At 32.3% G+C, this 14,107-nt stretch overlaps 1 protein-coding gene across 2 annotated transcripts in view; it reads left to right on the top strand.

The window, feature by feature from the left end:
- LOC132730945 (CD109 antigen-like) overlaps window positions 1–13,837 on the top strand; it is a 29,913-nt gene extending 16,076 nt beyond the window's left edge. For both annotated transcript variants that reach the window (XM_060717028.1, XM_060717027.1), the window contains 19 exons: window positions 594–629; window positions 1,555–1,627; window positions 2,286–2,403; window positions 3,142–3,255; window positions 3,601–3,702; window positions 4,177–4,432; window positions 5,462–5,638; window positions 6,243–6,324; window positions 6,873–7,029; window positions 7,266–7,343; window positions 7,827–8,013; window positions 8,406–8,620; window positions 9,080–9,226; window positions 9,720–9,815; window positions 10,282–10,391; window positions 10,802–10,961; window positions 12,105–12,216; window positions 12,533–12,635; window positions 13,745–13,837. In XM_060717028.1, coding sequence (XP_060573011.1) covers window positions 594–629; window positions 1,555–1,627; window positions 2,286–2,403; window positions 3,142–3,255; window positions 3,601–3,702; window positions 4,177–4,432; window positions 5,462–5,638; window positions 6,243–6,324; window positions 6,873–7,029; window positions 7,266–7,343; window positions 7,827–8,013; window positions 8,406–8,620; window positions 9,080–9,226; window positions 9,720–9,815; window positions 10,282–10,391; window positions 10,802–10,961; window positions 12,105–12,216; window positions 12,533–12,618 — 2,306 coding nt within the window. In that variant the 3' untranslated portion in view covers window positions 12,619–12,635; window positions 13,745–13,837. The remainder of the gene's footprint in view (window positions 1–593; window positions 630–1,554; window positions 1,628–2,285; window positions 2,404–3,141; window positions 3,256–3,600; window positions 3,703–4,176; window positions 4,433–5,461; window positions 5,639–6,242; window positions 6,325–6,872; window positions 7,030–7,265; window positions 7,344–7,826; window positions 8,014–8,405; window positions 8,621–9,079; window positions 9,227–9,719; window positions 9,816–10,281; window positions 10,392–10,801; window positions 10,962–12,104; window positions 12,217–12,532; window positions 12,636–13,744) is intronic.
- The last annotated feature ends 270 nt before the right edge of the window (window positions 13,838–14,107 follow it).

The following is a 14,107-nucleotide window of genomic DNA, read 5'->3' as shown; positions in this document are numbered from 1 at the left end:
TTGATAAAACGTTACAGAAACAATCGTTTGGCAGCTCTTTACTAAAATACTCAAGTTATTTTATTCCGGTCTGTAAAACAAGATGGCTACCTAACGATTTTGCTCAAATGGTTATGGTCTGCTAGACAATAAGCAACCTGTTTTGAATAGAACTGTTAGCCTATTAAAGTCATGTTTTGATTATGATTTCTTGTTCATGTGTACCATATACTCATACTCAGGTGAGCGATTCAGGGACATGATGACATTTCATGACAATTTAGTCAGTTTCAAGAAATGTTAGTGACAATAAGACAGGAAATAATTTTATAATTGAAATAAATTTCAAAGTTTATTCCATTTTTTTCAGAGGTGTTTTTCTGTGTAGAATACCTTTACAATATTTTTGTTAGAGGCTGAATTAATAACATTTTATGAACACGTTTTATGTAATACGGCAAGTCGTATGAGAACATAGATATGGGTTTAGTATTTACAAACAGAATAAGCTAAATATTGTGACAGTCTCCACGTCAGAGGTTGAGTAAAGGTTCCGGTGTATACAAGTGATGATGCATTTTAAGTACATTTTTAAGTAAATGTATGTATTTCAGGTTTAATATTCGGATCAACACCAGCACCTAAACCAGGTATTCATATTTTAAAACAGAAATATTTTATTGTGCTAAACCTAAAACTGTTAATTATTACTATACCAATTTTGCCCAGTGGTTTAGGCCGATGATTTCAAACCACTTACCCCTCACAGCTTTTGGTTTGAATGTTGTCAATGATTTTGGATACTTTCATGTGCTAGCGTATGAAACGTCGATGGTTCTAATATGTGATCCCGTGTCTGAAATAATACCCAGAGGGGAACCTGATGTTTTCTTTCACTAGTAAAGCTGAAATATTGCAATATGAGCTTTCCTTTATTGGTCCGACTTAAAACACTGAACACATGGATAACATATAATTGGCTGCATTGAAAGTTATGGCTGTGAAAACGTTACAGACCCCATTATAAAATAATTAAATAAGTAAGTAAACTTACTTATACAGTAGAGAACAACAAAATCCCTAAAGAAGACCCAAAAACGGCAAATTAAAAATGTTGGGAGCTCATTGGCTCTTGTTTCATAGTGAGTCAACAATATTGTTAACATACGAGTACATGGTATCATACTAGGTGACTAACGGTACTATTAAATCTGGAAATTAAGCTTATAATTATTCGAACAAAGAGGTAAAATGGGTATTATCTAGTTTGGGAAATAAGCCTATGTCATATCCTTTTAGTATTTTTGCCCATATGTCTTATTAATATTTTGAATAGTATTTGAATTCATTGTTTTCTAGATACAAGTAGTTGGTTGCGGTATATGCTATCAATGTCTTAAGACATTTGTTTATGTGTGTTAAGTGCACGTAATATAAATTCATGATATTCATTCTTCGCTTGGAACAATAGATCCTCGTACACTTAAAATGAAATAACGATAATTTCGTATACTATGAAATTGTTAAGCTATGAAAAACTACGTAAAGCAATACAATCTTACTATTTCTGCTTAGGTCTACTGCAACAGGTTCAACATACAAGAGATTTTTTCCCAGAAACATGGCTATGGACTAACCTAACTATAGGGTATGTACTTTTAATATAATAATAGTTTAGTAAGTGTTATTATAAAATATGGTGTAATGTTGATTGACTGATATATTGTTTGTTAAGTATTCAAATGCATTCATCTCTTTCAGAAAATCATGTTGTTGCGTACCAGTATTGTTATTGTTGTAATGTGATATCAGATGATTCGTTTATTAATGATATTTAAGCACGCTTCGGTGGCTTTACAGTTTCTTCTTATTAAACAGGCCCCGAGGTTTTAAACATTTGAGATTGGTATCAAACGTTTTTATACTCTCACTTTGAGCTAAAATCTCCACTTACTTGTGACTTGGAGCACGGACCTAAGCTTTGAATTGAGACTTTTTAAAAAGTTTATGGCCTCGGGGCCAGAAGTAGGATGTTTAGTAACTGCAAGATAATTATATAATTTTGACAAACAATTTGATGTTAACACATCACATTACGTCACATACGACGTCAATAAGTCAAATGACTTCATGCAATTTTCTTCTTCGCTTGGAAGGGTTCAATATACGGCCCTTATGATCATATTATTGCACATGTAAACTTAAACCGGTCATCTTTCTACCAAACCGTGTATTATTATACAACAAGGCATTTCAATTTTTTAATTCATATCTCTTAAGAATTATTCACACTTTTACATTCTCAGCTCTAGTGGCAATGCCATCTTGACAACATCTGTACCTGACACGATAACCTCCTGGTATTCAACAGCCTTCTCTGTCAACAAACATTCCGGATTGGGCGTCACTGATGGTGCAACAAAGGTATGACGGTGTATATGTTGGCTTAAATCTAATAGACATTCCTACCCCGCTCAAATATCGATAGACATGAAAAGTCCAAAGAAGAAAGGAAGGTATCTAGACAATAATTATTTCAAATCAGAGAGCATCAGAAGAAAGATGTGTCTTTACTTACTTTCTAACCTGTCTTATTTTGCTTGGAACCGTCGTGGTTATCCTGTAAGCTAGCTTATAAGATATATTGCAAACGAGCTATCTTTCAGATACAAATGTATTGAGTTAACCTTCTTTCTGAAAGACGATCGTGTTGGATATTAAGTAAATGTTTAGCAAGTTCTTGTATTAGCCTTCATACGAACTGACTTAAAGCTATATAATAAGCTACATGTATTACAAGCTATCGATATAAAATTGGTATCTTGTAAGAAGTCTTTCAGGCTACTGTGTTAGCTTTCTAAAAGACTATCTCATGGGCTCTCTTTCAAGCTATCCCAGAGGCTTTTATAATCTACCAGTATTGTATAGACCTTCTTCTTAGCTTTTCTTCAAGCCTTTGTGTTAGTTTTAATGGCGCTCTTTTAATCTATCCTTTAAGCTTTTGTGTTACCATCTTATTGGCTCGTATGTATGCTATCTCATAACCTGTTTTATTTGCCTTCTTGTGGGCTATCATATTTTGCTATTGTATCGGGTAATCATTTTTGAATATCTAGTAACATATGAATAACATATACATGTCGTTCCATTTTCATCTTTTAGTTCACCACTTTCCGGCCATTTTTTATCAGCCTTAATCTTCCTTATTCCGTCATCAGAGGTGAACAAGTTGTGCTACAAGCCAACGTCTTCAACTACATGGGACAAGATCTTGACGTAAGTTGTCAGAAAAAAAAACAAGATTTATTTTTCATTTGATAATATTTTGATATAGGTCCTATGAACTGATTTAAGGCATAAACATATACAATGCATATAGTCCGCGTTGAAGTGGCTATGTTTTTTTTCATGATATTAAATTTTTTTAAGTGTACTCTAAGCTGATTTCATCAATCTCAGTATAAACGCACCGATATCAGCGCGTTATGTTTTTTTGTAAGGTTGAATATACATATTAAGTGTTTTCTTTCACAAACAGGTGCTTTGATTTTATTCTTTTAAGGATAATACTATATAGCTTTTATTTTGTGCATACGTTAACATCCATATGCTATGATTTAGGTTGTGGTGACGTTGGAGAAATCGGCAGACTTCAAGGTGATTTTTAATGATTCAAACGCACACGTTACCCTCAATTCGACCGAGGTTGTGAAACAAATACATGTAAGTATCCTTTAAAAACTTATATAGTCTAAATTGTACAGGTAATAATATACAAGCTCTGTCTTGACAGGTTGGTATGTATTTGTATAAACTAATTCACTAAAGATGTACTTTACATGTAATTAATTGATTATTGAAACTGTCTTTAACTTTGCCTATACCATATGAACTAAAATAATGCTACTTTTAAAAGTTTAGGGTCTATGTCTCTGTATTAGAAATATTACTCATTTTAAGAAATAAACTCAGTAAAATAATTTTCTGTTACAATGTATGACATTCTTCGATTTTATGTTGCTGTTATATAATTTAAAAAAAATCACACTCACAAACTTAATGGATTTTCTTGTTTTTTGTTTTTTTTTGCATACGTTCTTATTTGCAATCTTAAACTTTCATAAACTTAAGGTATATTTTCTTCAAAAAATATTTAATAACATGATAATTATTATACACGTGTCTCCATGGAAACAGATTGAAGCCGGTCAGGCGGGATCAGTGTTTATTCCCGTTGTCGCAGACATCATTGGCATTGCTACCATCACAGTAAAGGCACAGACACCATTCTCCGCTGATAGAGTGAAGCGAGAACTGATTGTGGAAGCTGAAGGAAAAACGATGCATTTTAACGTGCCAATGATAATAAATGAGCACACATCAGTTGATGTACCACTTAGTTTCCCGCCAACTTTTGTTGCTGATTCACAGAAAGTCCAAATATCGGCAATAGGTACGATTATAAAAGGATATTTTAACTTATTTACACACAATTGCAATTATTCAGTTTGAATGTAGTTTAATTATTATTTGTAGTTTTAGTTATTAGAGTACTTGTAAAATAAACTTGCTGGAGGTGATATTATACTCTGCTATTAGTTAAGAACAAGGTCAGTCAGCACATGTGTGCAGTCTGACCAGGTTCTTTACTGTTGGTGAGCTGGCTCAATCTTTGTTTTTAACTTTTGAACCGAGATTAGACTGTTGAAATTGAAATAATGTGAAACAGTTTACAATTCAGCAGAGTAAAAGATAAGGCCAGCCATAGAGTGATATTTTGGTTGGTCGGATTGTATGATTTTAAATGAGGTCAGACACTTACATTGATATTTCCATAGACTAGCAGAAAGAAATGCCTGACTCATAAAAATGTTTCTGTTATATAGGGGTAGCCAACCAATTTTTTTTGCCAATTGACTTCAAAGAGGATTACCCCCCATTTCATTGAAATTTTTTGCTGATCACAGGACTGAAATACACAGAGACTCCTGAAATATTTCATTTTCTTAAGAAAACATTGAAGTGTTACTTTTTAAATTAGTTTTTATACTTAAAAATGCCCAACTTTCATCCAATCACCTCATGTATCAGTTGAATCATACGGTTTCCCCTGCATTATTTTCAGTCAATCGCTGGCCGTGTTACAATGCGTTACCCTGACCATGACGTGCGAACTACAGAATGAGTTATCTCCCTTTTTTGACAGATGATTTTACAGAATACCAACATTTGATATGAATAATTGCGTGTAAAAAGATGCAATGCATTTTGTATTTCTTGAAAATCTTTGCCATTATTCATTTATTTATTTATTTATTTATTTTTGCATGACGTTGTCCATGGTAAACAATAATGAGACATGCATATTTGAAATATCAACTTTGAAAAATAATGGCTACTAATAATAACTTATAAAATAATAACTTTTTATCTTAATATAGCGTGAATATATAAATTGTGTTTATTTTACAATATTCAACAGGTGATACAATGGGCCCCACCATAAAGAACCTTAAAAGTTTACTAAGAATGCCAACCGGATGTGGGGAGCAGACGATGACCAGTCTTGCACCGGATGTTTTTGTTTACAATTACTTAAAGAAGACAAACAAGTTGACACAAGATGTTGCAGAAATGACCTTAGATTACATGTATAAAGGTATTGAATAAAATGCGAAAATTGTACTGTTCCACTGACCAATTTCTTTCAAAATGATTGAACAAAATATCTTTATGAAGATCATACACGTTTTAGTTTATTTAATTATTTAAATAGTATCACGTAAATTGAAGCAACAAAGAAAACGTCTTTCTAAATTGTGTACTACGCTGTGCACTAACATATATCTTATATGTATATCATATAATGTGAAGTGATATTTTATTTGTACATATATATCATATAATGCAATGTGATATTTTATTTGTATATCATATAATGTCAAGTGATATTTTATTTGTATATCATATAATGTGAAGTGAACCTATTATGTAAATCTTTTTTATGAATAATTTAAGTTATGATTAAATTTTATTTTAAATTAGATAATATAAAGTGATGTGACAAGCTCACTTTTCTTCTTTACAGGCATAACGGTACAACATGAACAAAGTATATTGTTCATGTTAACGATATTTTTTGAATACATTTGATATACTTTGCAAAATATTAAAATATAACTACTGATATTTTAATGTGATAAGGTGTTAATTTACAATTAAAGTCAATTTTAGAATAGTAATGATGATAATTATTATTATAGGGTACCAACGTGAGCTGACGTTTCAGCGTAATGATGGCTCGTTTAGCATATGGGGACAAAGGGACCGCATGGGGAGCATGTGGTATGTTACTATATATTAAAATGTACCAAATTTAGTATGAAAAGAAACAAATTTAGTACACTGTGCACTGGATCAGTGAGATAAAAGAATGTAACATTATGAGCTTAGTATACATTGTCGAGTACAATATGCAGTCAAACTTGCATTGGACGAGGCCAGACTAACCGAGACTGATATAGATTTTGCAGGTGTGTATGAGTCCAATAGAATCAGTAACATTCTCAACAAATTTACTTTAACCTTTTTTTCACACTTTACACTTTTGACATGTTTTACATTGAAAAAGAAAAAAAAAGCAAGACTGCATGGGAACGATGTGCATTTGATATGGATTTGGGAAATGAGGCTTAATTGAAAAGATTGTATCTTACAATGTTTTTCTATTAGAATAAAACTTGGCACAATTGCTGAAATTTCTTTGGTTATATTTGGATAAGATGTAAAATAAAATATATTTATTTTTAAGATATCATTTTTCGAAGTTCAGATGATGAAATTCTGTAAACGTATATCAACTTCAATTAAAGCGCTTTACCTTTTTTATTCAGGCTGACAGCATTTGTGTTGAAATCATTTTATCAAGCCAGCGATTACATATACGTGTCGGATTCTGTACTTATCCGAGCCGCTTCGTGGATACACCGTTACCAAAATTACGACGGCTCCTTCCAATCAAAGGGAAGTGTGCACGCGACTAATCTCAAGGTTTGAGTTTGTTTATTCTCAATAAAATGTGTATGATAAATGAATTAAAACGAAACAAATTTCTATTTGATTTCTTCGTTAACATATGATTTTAATTGAATTAAACATTCTATTTAATTAATTCATTTCCGTATGATTTTAATTCAATTTTACATTATATTTGAATATTTCATTACCGTATTAATTTAACTGAATTTTACATTATATTTGATTGGTTCATTACCGTATGATTTTAGGGAGGATCGAGCAATGGATATAGCCTTTCGGCATTTGTGTTGATAGCTCTTGCTGACGCAGAATTTGTTCTTCAGGACGTAATTACACTTGTTCTTTCTTTTCACTATGTTATATTTTCAAATTACTACAATGATATGATTATAAATATTTTTTGGTCCCCAGAGAACATTGTCGTTTGATTTCAACCACTTTTGTGTATTTTGATGAACATCTGAGTTTTTCTTCTTTTTGTCTCTTTTTTCTTCATAAAAAGGTTGAAATCCTAGTTTTTGTGCGTTTGCCTTTTTAAGAAAATGATTCGGTTGTCAAGTACAAAAACTTATTATGTGTGAAAAAAGTCCAATTTTGACATAAAATAAGATAAATATGAAATTGAACAAAGAAAAATATGAAACAAATGAGCATGCCTTTCATGGCCTATTTTCTTATAGCATTACAACGCTGTCAAATATTTCACTTGCAATAACAGTCATAACAGTGTACACAATCATATTTTGTATAATTATATTTAATGAAACATATCTCGTCTCTGTTTGTAAGAAATTTAGTCTCTATTGTAGAAAACCTATTTCAACTACGCAAATATGGTATCGAAGGCGCGTAGATATCTGGAGAATTTAATACTGACGGACAAAGTCACCGATGATTACGACCTAGCTATAATTAGCTATGCCCTGAGTAAAACCGGAAGTATTCACGCTTACAAAGCGTACACCAAACTCGAGAAACTCGCTGTAAAAACTCAAGGTAAATAAAATGACATTGCAATTTCGTGAAAAAAGTCGGCATAAGTTTTAATTAATATTTAAAAAGCGGAACAACAAAAAATGTGCAATTCTAATACTCTGTAAGAAATTTGGAAGCACACGGAAATATTGACGTACTTTTCCGGAATTTAACAAGCTTAAACGGTGATCTATATCAATCAAATTTCAGGGGAAAAAAATTAAGATTTCTTTTTTTTTGCTGTTAGCAAATCAAAACTTTATCTACAAAGACATTTTTTTAAGAGTTGTGTATTCGAGCAACAGCTAGTAAAGGAAATTCACAAATTAGAGAACAGTTGTTGTACGGAGCAATATTCTAAACACATATTATTGAATAATTAAATTAGCAGACACATCTGACTTTTCTTACAGATGGGAAAATGCATTGGACCGTGGCGCGTAGTCAACCACATTCATATCTATCGGGTTGGGAGATGAATTATTACCAGAGTCCACCATTAGAGATTGAGGTTGCCTCATATGCTTTATTATACCTTATTGACAGCAGGCAGCTTCAAACAGGCTTCCCTATTCTACAATGGCTTATCTCTCAAAGGAACTCTAGGGGTGGATTTAGATCCACTCAGGTAACAGATGAAGCGTATTCTTTCTTTACTGTTATAAAAAACAATGATAAGCGAGTTCATTTTATTCTTTGTTATGTTCGTAGCTAGGTTCATAAACACAATTTAACTGGAACCTGGTTTATTGGTACATAAATCAAAGCACAAAAATAAGGAAAACGAAGAAGACATAAAAGGAGAATGATTACATTTCAGCGACATTATGTTGGTTATGGATTTCGTACATTAATAAGGTAACTGTGGAAATATATTAAACTTTGTGGAGGGTTTCCTTAATGTTTACAAAATGTTAGCAATATTCAACTCTCGAGACGAAATAGAAATAAAAAATTAAAGCATTATGTTTGCACGACAGTGTTTATTGAAGTTGTCATCATGCAGTAATTTATCTGAGGTTATAAAAATTTGTCGATATTTCTAATTAGAACTTAAGATAAACAAATGTTTGACACATTTTTTTAGGACACGGTCCTTGGACTTCAGGCCATGTCGGAATATGGATCTGTTTTCAAGGATATACTTGATCTCACAATTGATGTCGAGTCAGGCAGCTTTCATAAGAACATACATATAGGCAAAAACGATGCAATGGTCCTAAAGTTACTCGATGTAAGTATTTGATTGAGTTAATTACGTATTGAAAGAACTCTGAATTTATTCCCAGATGAAAACGTACTGCAGAAAACTCCGCTTATAGCGATATTCAGGGAACCGGCGAATTTATATCCGAGAGGCAATCAATTTTAAAACAGGAGTCGGAATCGCGGCAACAGCATCGTTATAAGCGGTATATCATTATAAGCGGTATATCGTTATAAGCGGAGTTTACTATTTACTGAAAATATGCCAAAAGTGGAAGCATACTATGTGTAGTATATTATGACTTGTGCTAGTTGTGTACAAATAGTGTATCATAATGATAAAATATATGAAAATTCAAACGACTAACCAGTAGATATGTAAACAGTTATTAACGCGAGAGTTGTGATGGTACTATAATAGTAGAAAATACAAGTTGCCATATCACCACAATAATGTTGGCGTGATTTAAGGGAAAATTTTTGAAACACACGAAATGACCAACAATTTGTTTTAAAAACAGATACCAAACACTGCAATTGCCCATTCTAACAACAGCTTCAACCACCCACCCGCTGTTTCTCTCCAGGGTCATGGAACAGGCTCGGCCCTGGTACAGGTAAGTTTATCTAAAACAAGTGAAAAGTAATTTTATCATAGAAATCAACCACTTAACCGAATGTTTTAGATTCTGAAAAAAAATCAACATTTTTGTTGTTGTTTTAAGGGGTTTCTTTGTGCTCCACCAATATAATTATTTGAAATCTTTATATAAGAAAACGAACAAAGATAATATTTTTATTGATAATTGACCACTGGTTACGTAGTAATTCCAGGGTGAGGGTTTCTGTGCATGCTCTGTCACGCCAACCACTGAAAATGTTCATGTATGATCATTGGTCATCATAGGTCAATTTTTTAAAGTCATACTATTCCAGTAAATGAAATTTTACTAAATCATTCAAAAACATATAATTGTATTTATTGATATTATGTAATGATCAAGCGCTGTTAAGAAGAATCTCGCGCGGTGTCTGTTTCACTGTCTAACATTGTGTAAGAATTATTTCTGTTTTCAACTTTAGGTGTCTGTATCATTCAATGTAGAAACTGAAGTTTCTCTTCCCGCTTTCAACATTACGACAACAATTTTGAGAGAAACAATCCGTTCAATTGTTGTGAGAACATGTGCAAGGTAACTTAACTCCTCTCATTTCTAACAATTATACATTAATGTCTTATTTGAGATAAAGGAATTATTAATTCATGTGATAATAACTATAATAGTATAGTTAGTATATTTAGTATATAGATACTAGCTCTTTATTAATATTTTGCTCAAATACGAAAAAGTAGAAATATACTGTAAATATGAAACATTACAGCATACACTTTCAATAAACAACGCTGATCCAATTACCCGGGCTCGTTAACATAAACAGAAGAGCACAACATCAATTAAATTCTGTACAAAACAATGCAATAACTGAGTAGCAATGGTTTCATTGACTCTTTTTCTGCAATATTTTGCGTTCTTTTAGATTTTCATTTTACCTGTTACACAATTTATTATCATTACTAAGGATGTTTTACAAATTGTTCTAGATACTTGCCACAGCGTTTCGTCAACCCTGGCATGGCCGTTATAGAGATAGACCTTCCTTCCGGTTTCTCGGCTGATTTGGAGAGTCCAGATACCCACCTTGACGAAGTTAAAAAATCTGAAATCAGAGACGAGAAAACTGTTGTCCTTTACTATGATCAGGTGAGACTTTATATATTTCTATTCACAAACATGAATTTATTTTGATGTTAAAGGGAGATACAGACAAAATTTACTTTTCTTCGTTCTGCAAATGTCATGAAAATAAATACACTAGGCAGGCACAGGAATACAACTTTTCTCCTTATATAGGTTTCCTTACTTGACCCACGTAGGTGGATCGTGAAGCTCGAAGGTTTTACAAAAATTGTCACAGTGAACTCTGGAAACATTAACAAACATGTTTAATGAATGACTTAGACTTGTTCAAATCATAAAATATCCAAAATATCTATTTTGAAACTCAAGGCTTTGTTCAAGTCACATTACTTGTTTTAAAATTTCTTGGTGACCCTGTGGCGTCTAAATTTCGTTGCAAATATATAGATATGTTTACGCTTCAAACACAACATATATAGAATTTATAAAAAATTTCATGCTGGGACTTTAAAAATTGTCATTTTAGCATGATTTGAGTACATAAGATCATTTTTATATTTTGTCATTTATTTGCTTGAGTATCCCTTTAATCATGATTTGATTTGATATCAAATTTATCCATTTACATAACTGAGGCTGATAAACAAGTTATTTTGAGTTTAACAAAGGCTGCATAAGTGGCTGTTTGTGAAACTCTTCAGTGTAGTTTATTTTTTCTGGTCCTTCGTAGTGTTGATGATTAAATACCGCTTAAGCCGGTGCTAGGAAGCGTGAGAGATGTTGCACTTTTGCATCGAGTGTGCATTTTTCATATAATATTGTTGTTTCACTGCTTCCGAGGCATTACCCCTTTTCCAATTTTTTCCTGTACCATATACACGGATTTTATATACGAAAACAAAACAATGATATATTTTTAGAAAACTCATATAGCTCTCAGCTTATTGCATTTGTCAATAAATATAGGTCTTTCAATAAAAATGCTCCAAACATAGTTGTTTTAACTGTTTAAGGGTAGAAGTAATCTCAGATTTGTTGATAAGTTGATGGAATTTTTGACTAATGACGAATTGGTTTTTGCTGCCTTCCAATAAACGTTGAACTTGTTTTTTTTTTCATTGTTTCCAGGCAGAAATCATTATTAATATGCAATGAAGTTGATATCCCATACATGTATATCATTTATAATTGTAACATCATTTCCAGATTTTGCCAAACGTCTATCCACAAACATGTGCCACTGTAGAACTGATCAGAACAGATCTTGTTGCCAAAACCAAACCTGCTGCAATCCGGGTGTTTGACTACTACGAACCAGGTATAATTTCTTAGTCTCTTTTCATGTTCTATTTAGTCCACTCACTCACTCACAAACGCATTGACTCACTCACTCATTCACTCACTCACTCTCTCTTATTCACTCATTCGATCGTTCATTCATTCATTCATGCATTCATTCATTCATTCATTCTTTTATCCGTTCCCATTATTCTTAATTTAGTGTATTCATTATTTCTACATGCTTTACGGTCCGTGCCATTCTTGTGTTCTTATTTTGTTTTCCTAAATATCACCTAGATATATTTCCCTCCTAAAATTACTTTCATTTACAATTTTCTATTTTATTTCCTTAGATAATCGTGCTCTTGTCTTCTTCGAGTCGCAACTGCTGAGGGACTCCTCTTACTGTGACATTTGTAGTTCTTGTGGTTGTCCATAAATATATCAGAACTGATGGTAAGTTATCTGTGATAAATTTAATTTAAAATCTTTCATGTAAACAATGTTTTGTAAGTAAAAAAATTGAACTGGTTTGCTTATGTTAGATATATTATGCAATCGTTGGCAATAATATGTTTTGGGTTCATTGAAGATCGTTGACGTCAGCTTACTTGCTCCTTTCAATTGCATTTACGGATTTAAATCCCAGTAGAAATGTCAACTGTGTTCATACAAGGAAAAGGAAACTATAAAAGTTACAGAAAGTAAGATGTTTTGCTAGAAGTATAGCCTTGGAACCATTACTAAAGTTACGAAAAAGCAAGTGGTAACTTCCCCATCGGTTTCTAAAAAACCCAATGCTATTGATAGCTCTTTCTATATATAATAAGGTGAACATAAAAATGTTTCTTTACATTTGCACTGTCGATAGCATTCAACCCGATCGGTTCCCCTGTTACGATTAACTATTAGAAAAACAACATAATTATCTTTACAATAGTAACGAGAACTATGAACACGAATCACATTTTCCATGCATTTTTGCTTAGTCTCAAATAGATAAATTCATAACGCTATGTGCACGGTATATTTTTAGACAGACGATATTTTGAGCTTTTACTAAAAACCATGTTCTTCTATTCATAAACTGATTGTCATCCTTTCATTTGTAGTCGTCAGTGTTATGATGCAAATATTTTAGATTTTAAATAATAATTTGAGAAACAAACCTTTAATGAAACAAATCAATGGAATAATGATAAATGTATCAAATTATTTCTTTAGAACATGGGGCTTGAATGCTACTGAACTTTTATATCACAGCTTAATACTGTCCGAATCTAGTCTGAAGAGAGGATTTGTTTTTGTCAGAAAGCAATAGGGCCGGAGCCTGTTTGTCCTTTTTCAATAATTTCGGAATGCAGACATAAAATTAGGTGAAAATCTGATAACTTCTGAAAAAAAAGGATTCTGAATAGGTTCAGCAATTGTCACGTGACTTCTGTTACATTGTAGTTGTGACGTATTCCAAAATGAGAATTTATCTCCGCATGAGCTTTGTTTTTATTATTTAACAATTAACGTAATTACAGATATAATACTATGGTGTTGTTTTCTACTTTCAGGATGCATTCCAGAAAACATTTATTAGAAACATTTCGAACTTCCGCTTTATAATTAAATCTGTAATAAATGAAATAAAAGGAAAATGCAAAGTATAGATGATTTTATTGTATTTATTTCTATAAGTGTTTGGTTTAAAGAAATTGAAGTTAAAACAAGGTCATATCACTTCCAGGTTTTAATATAAGAATCTTACACTGGCTACCGGTACAGACCGGAATATCTAGCTCGAGGGTAACTGTTTACGGGGGTAACGATGCTCGGCCGAGTTCTCTCTAAACAGTTACCCGAGAACAAGAATTTGCGGACAGTACTGACAACCGGTGTTTGATTCTTTTTCTTGCATATTACAATAGATTATTTTC

The sequence above is a fragment of the Ruditapes philippinarum genome, unplaced genomic scaffold (assembly GCF_026571515.1).
Source record: "Ruditapes philippinarum isolate M1 unplaced genomic scaffold, ASM2657151v2 ctg6365_1_1_1_1, whole genome shotgun sequence".
NCBI classification, from domain to species: Eukaryota; Metazoa; Mollusca; class Bivalvia; order Venerida; family Veneridae; genus Ruditapes; species Ruditapes philippinarum.
This window is presented reverse-complemented; position numbering and strand designations above follow the sequence as displayed.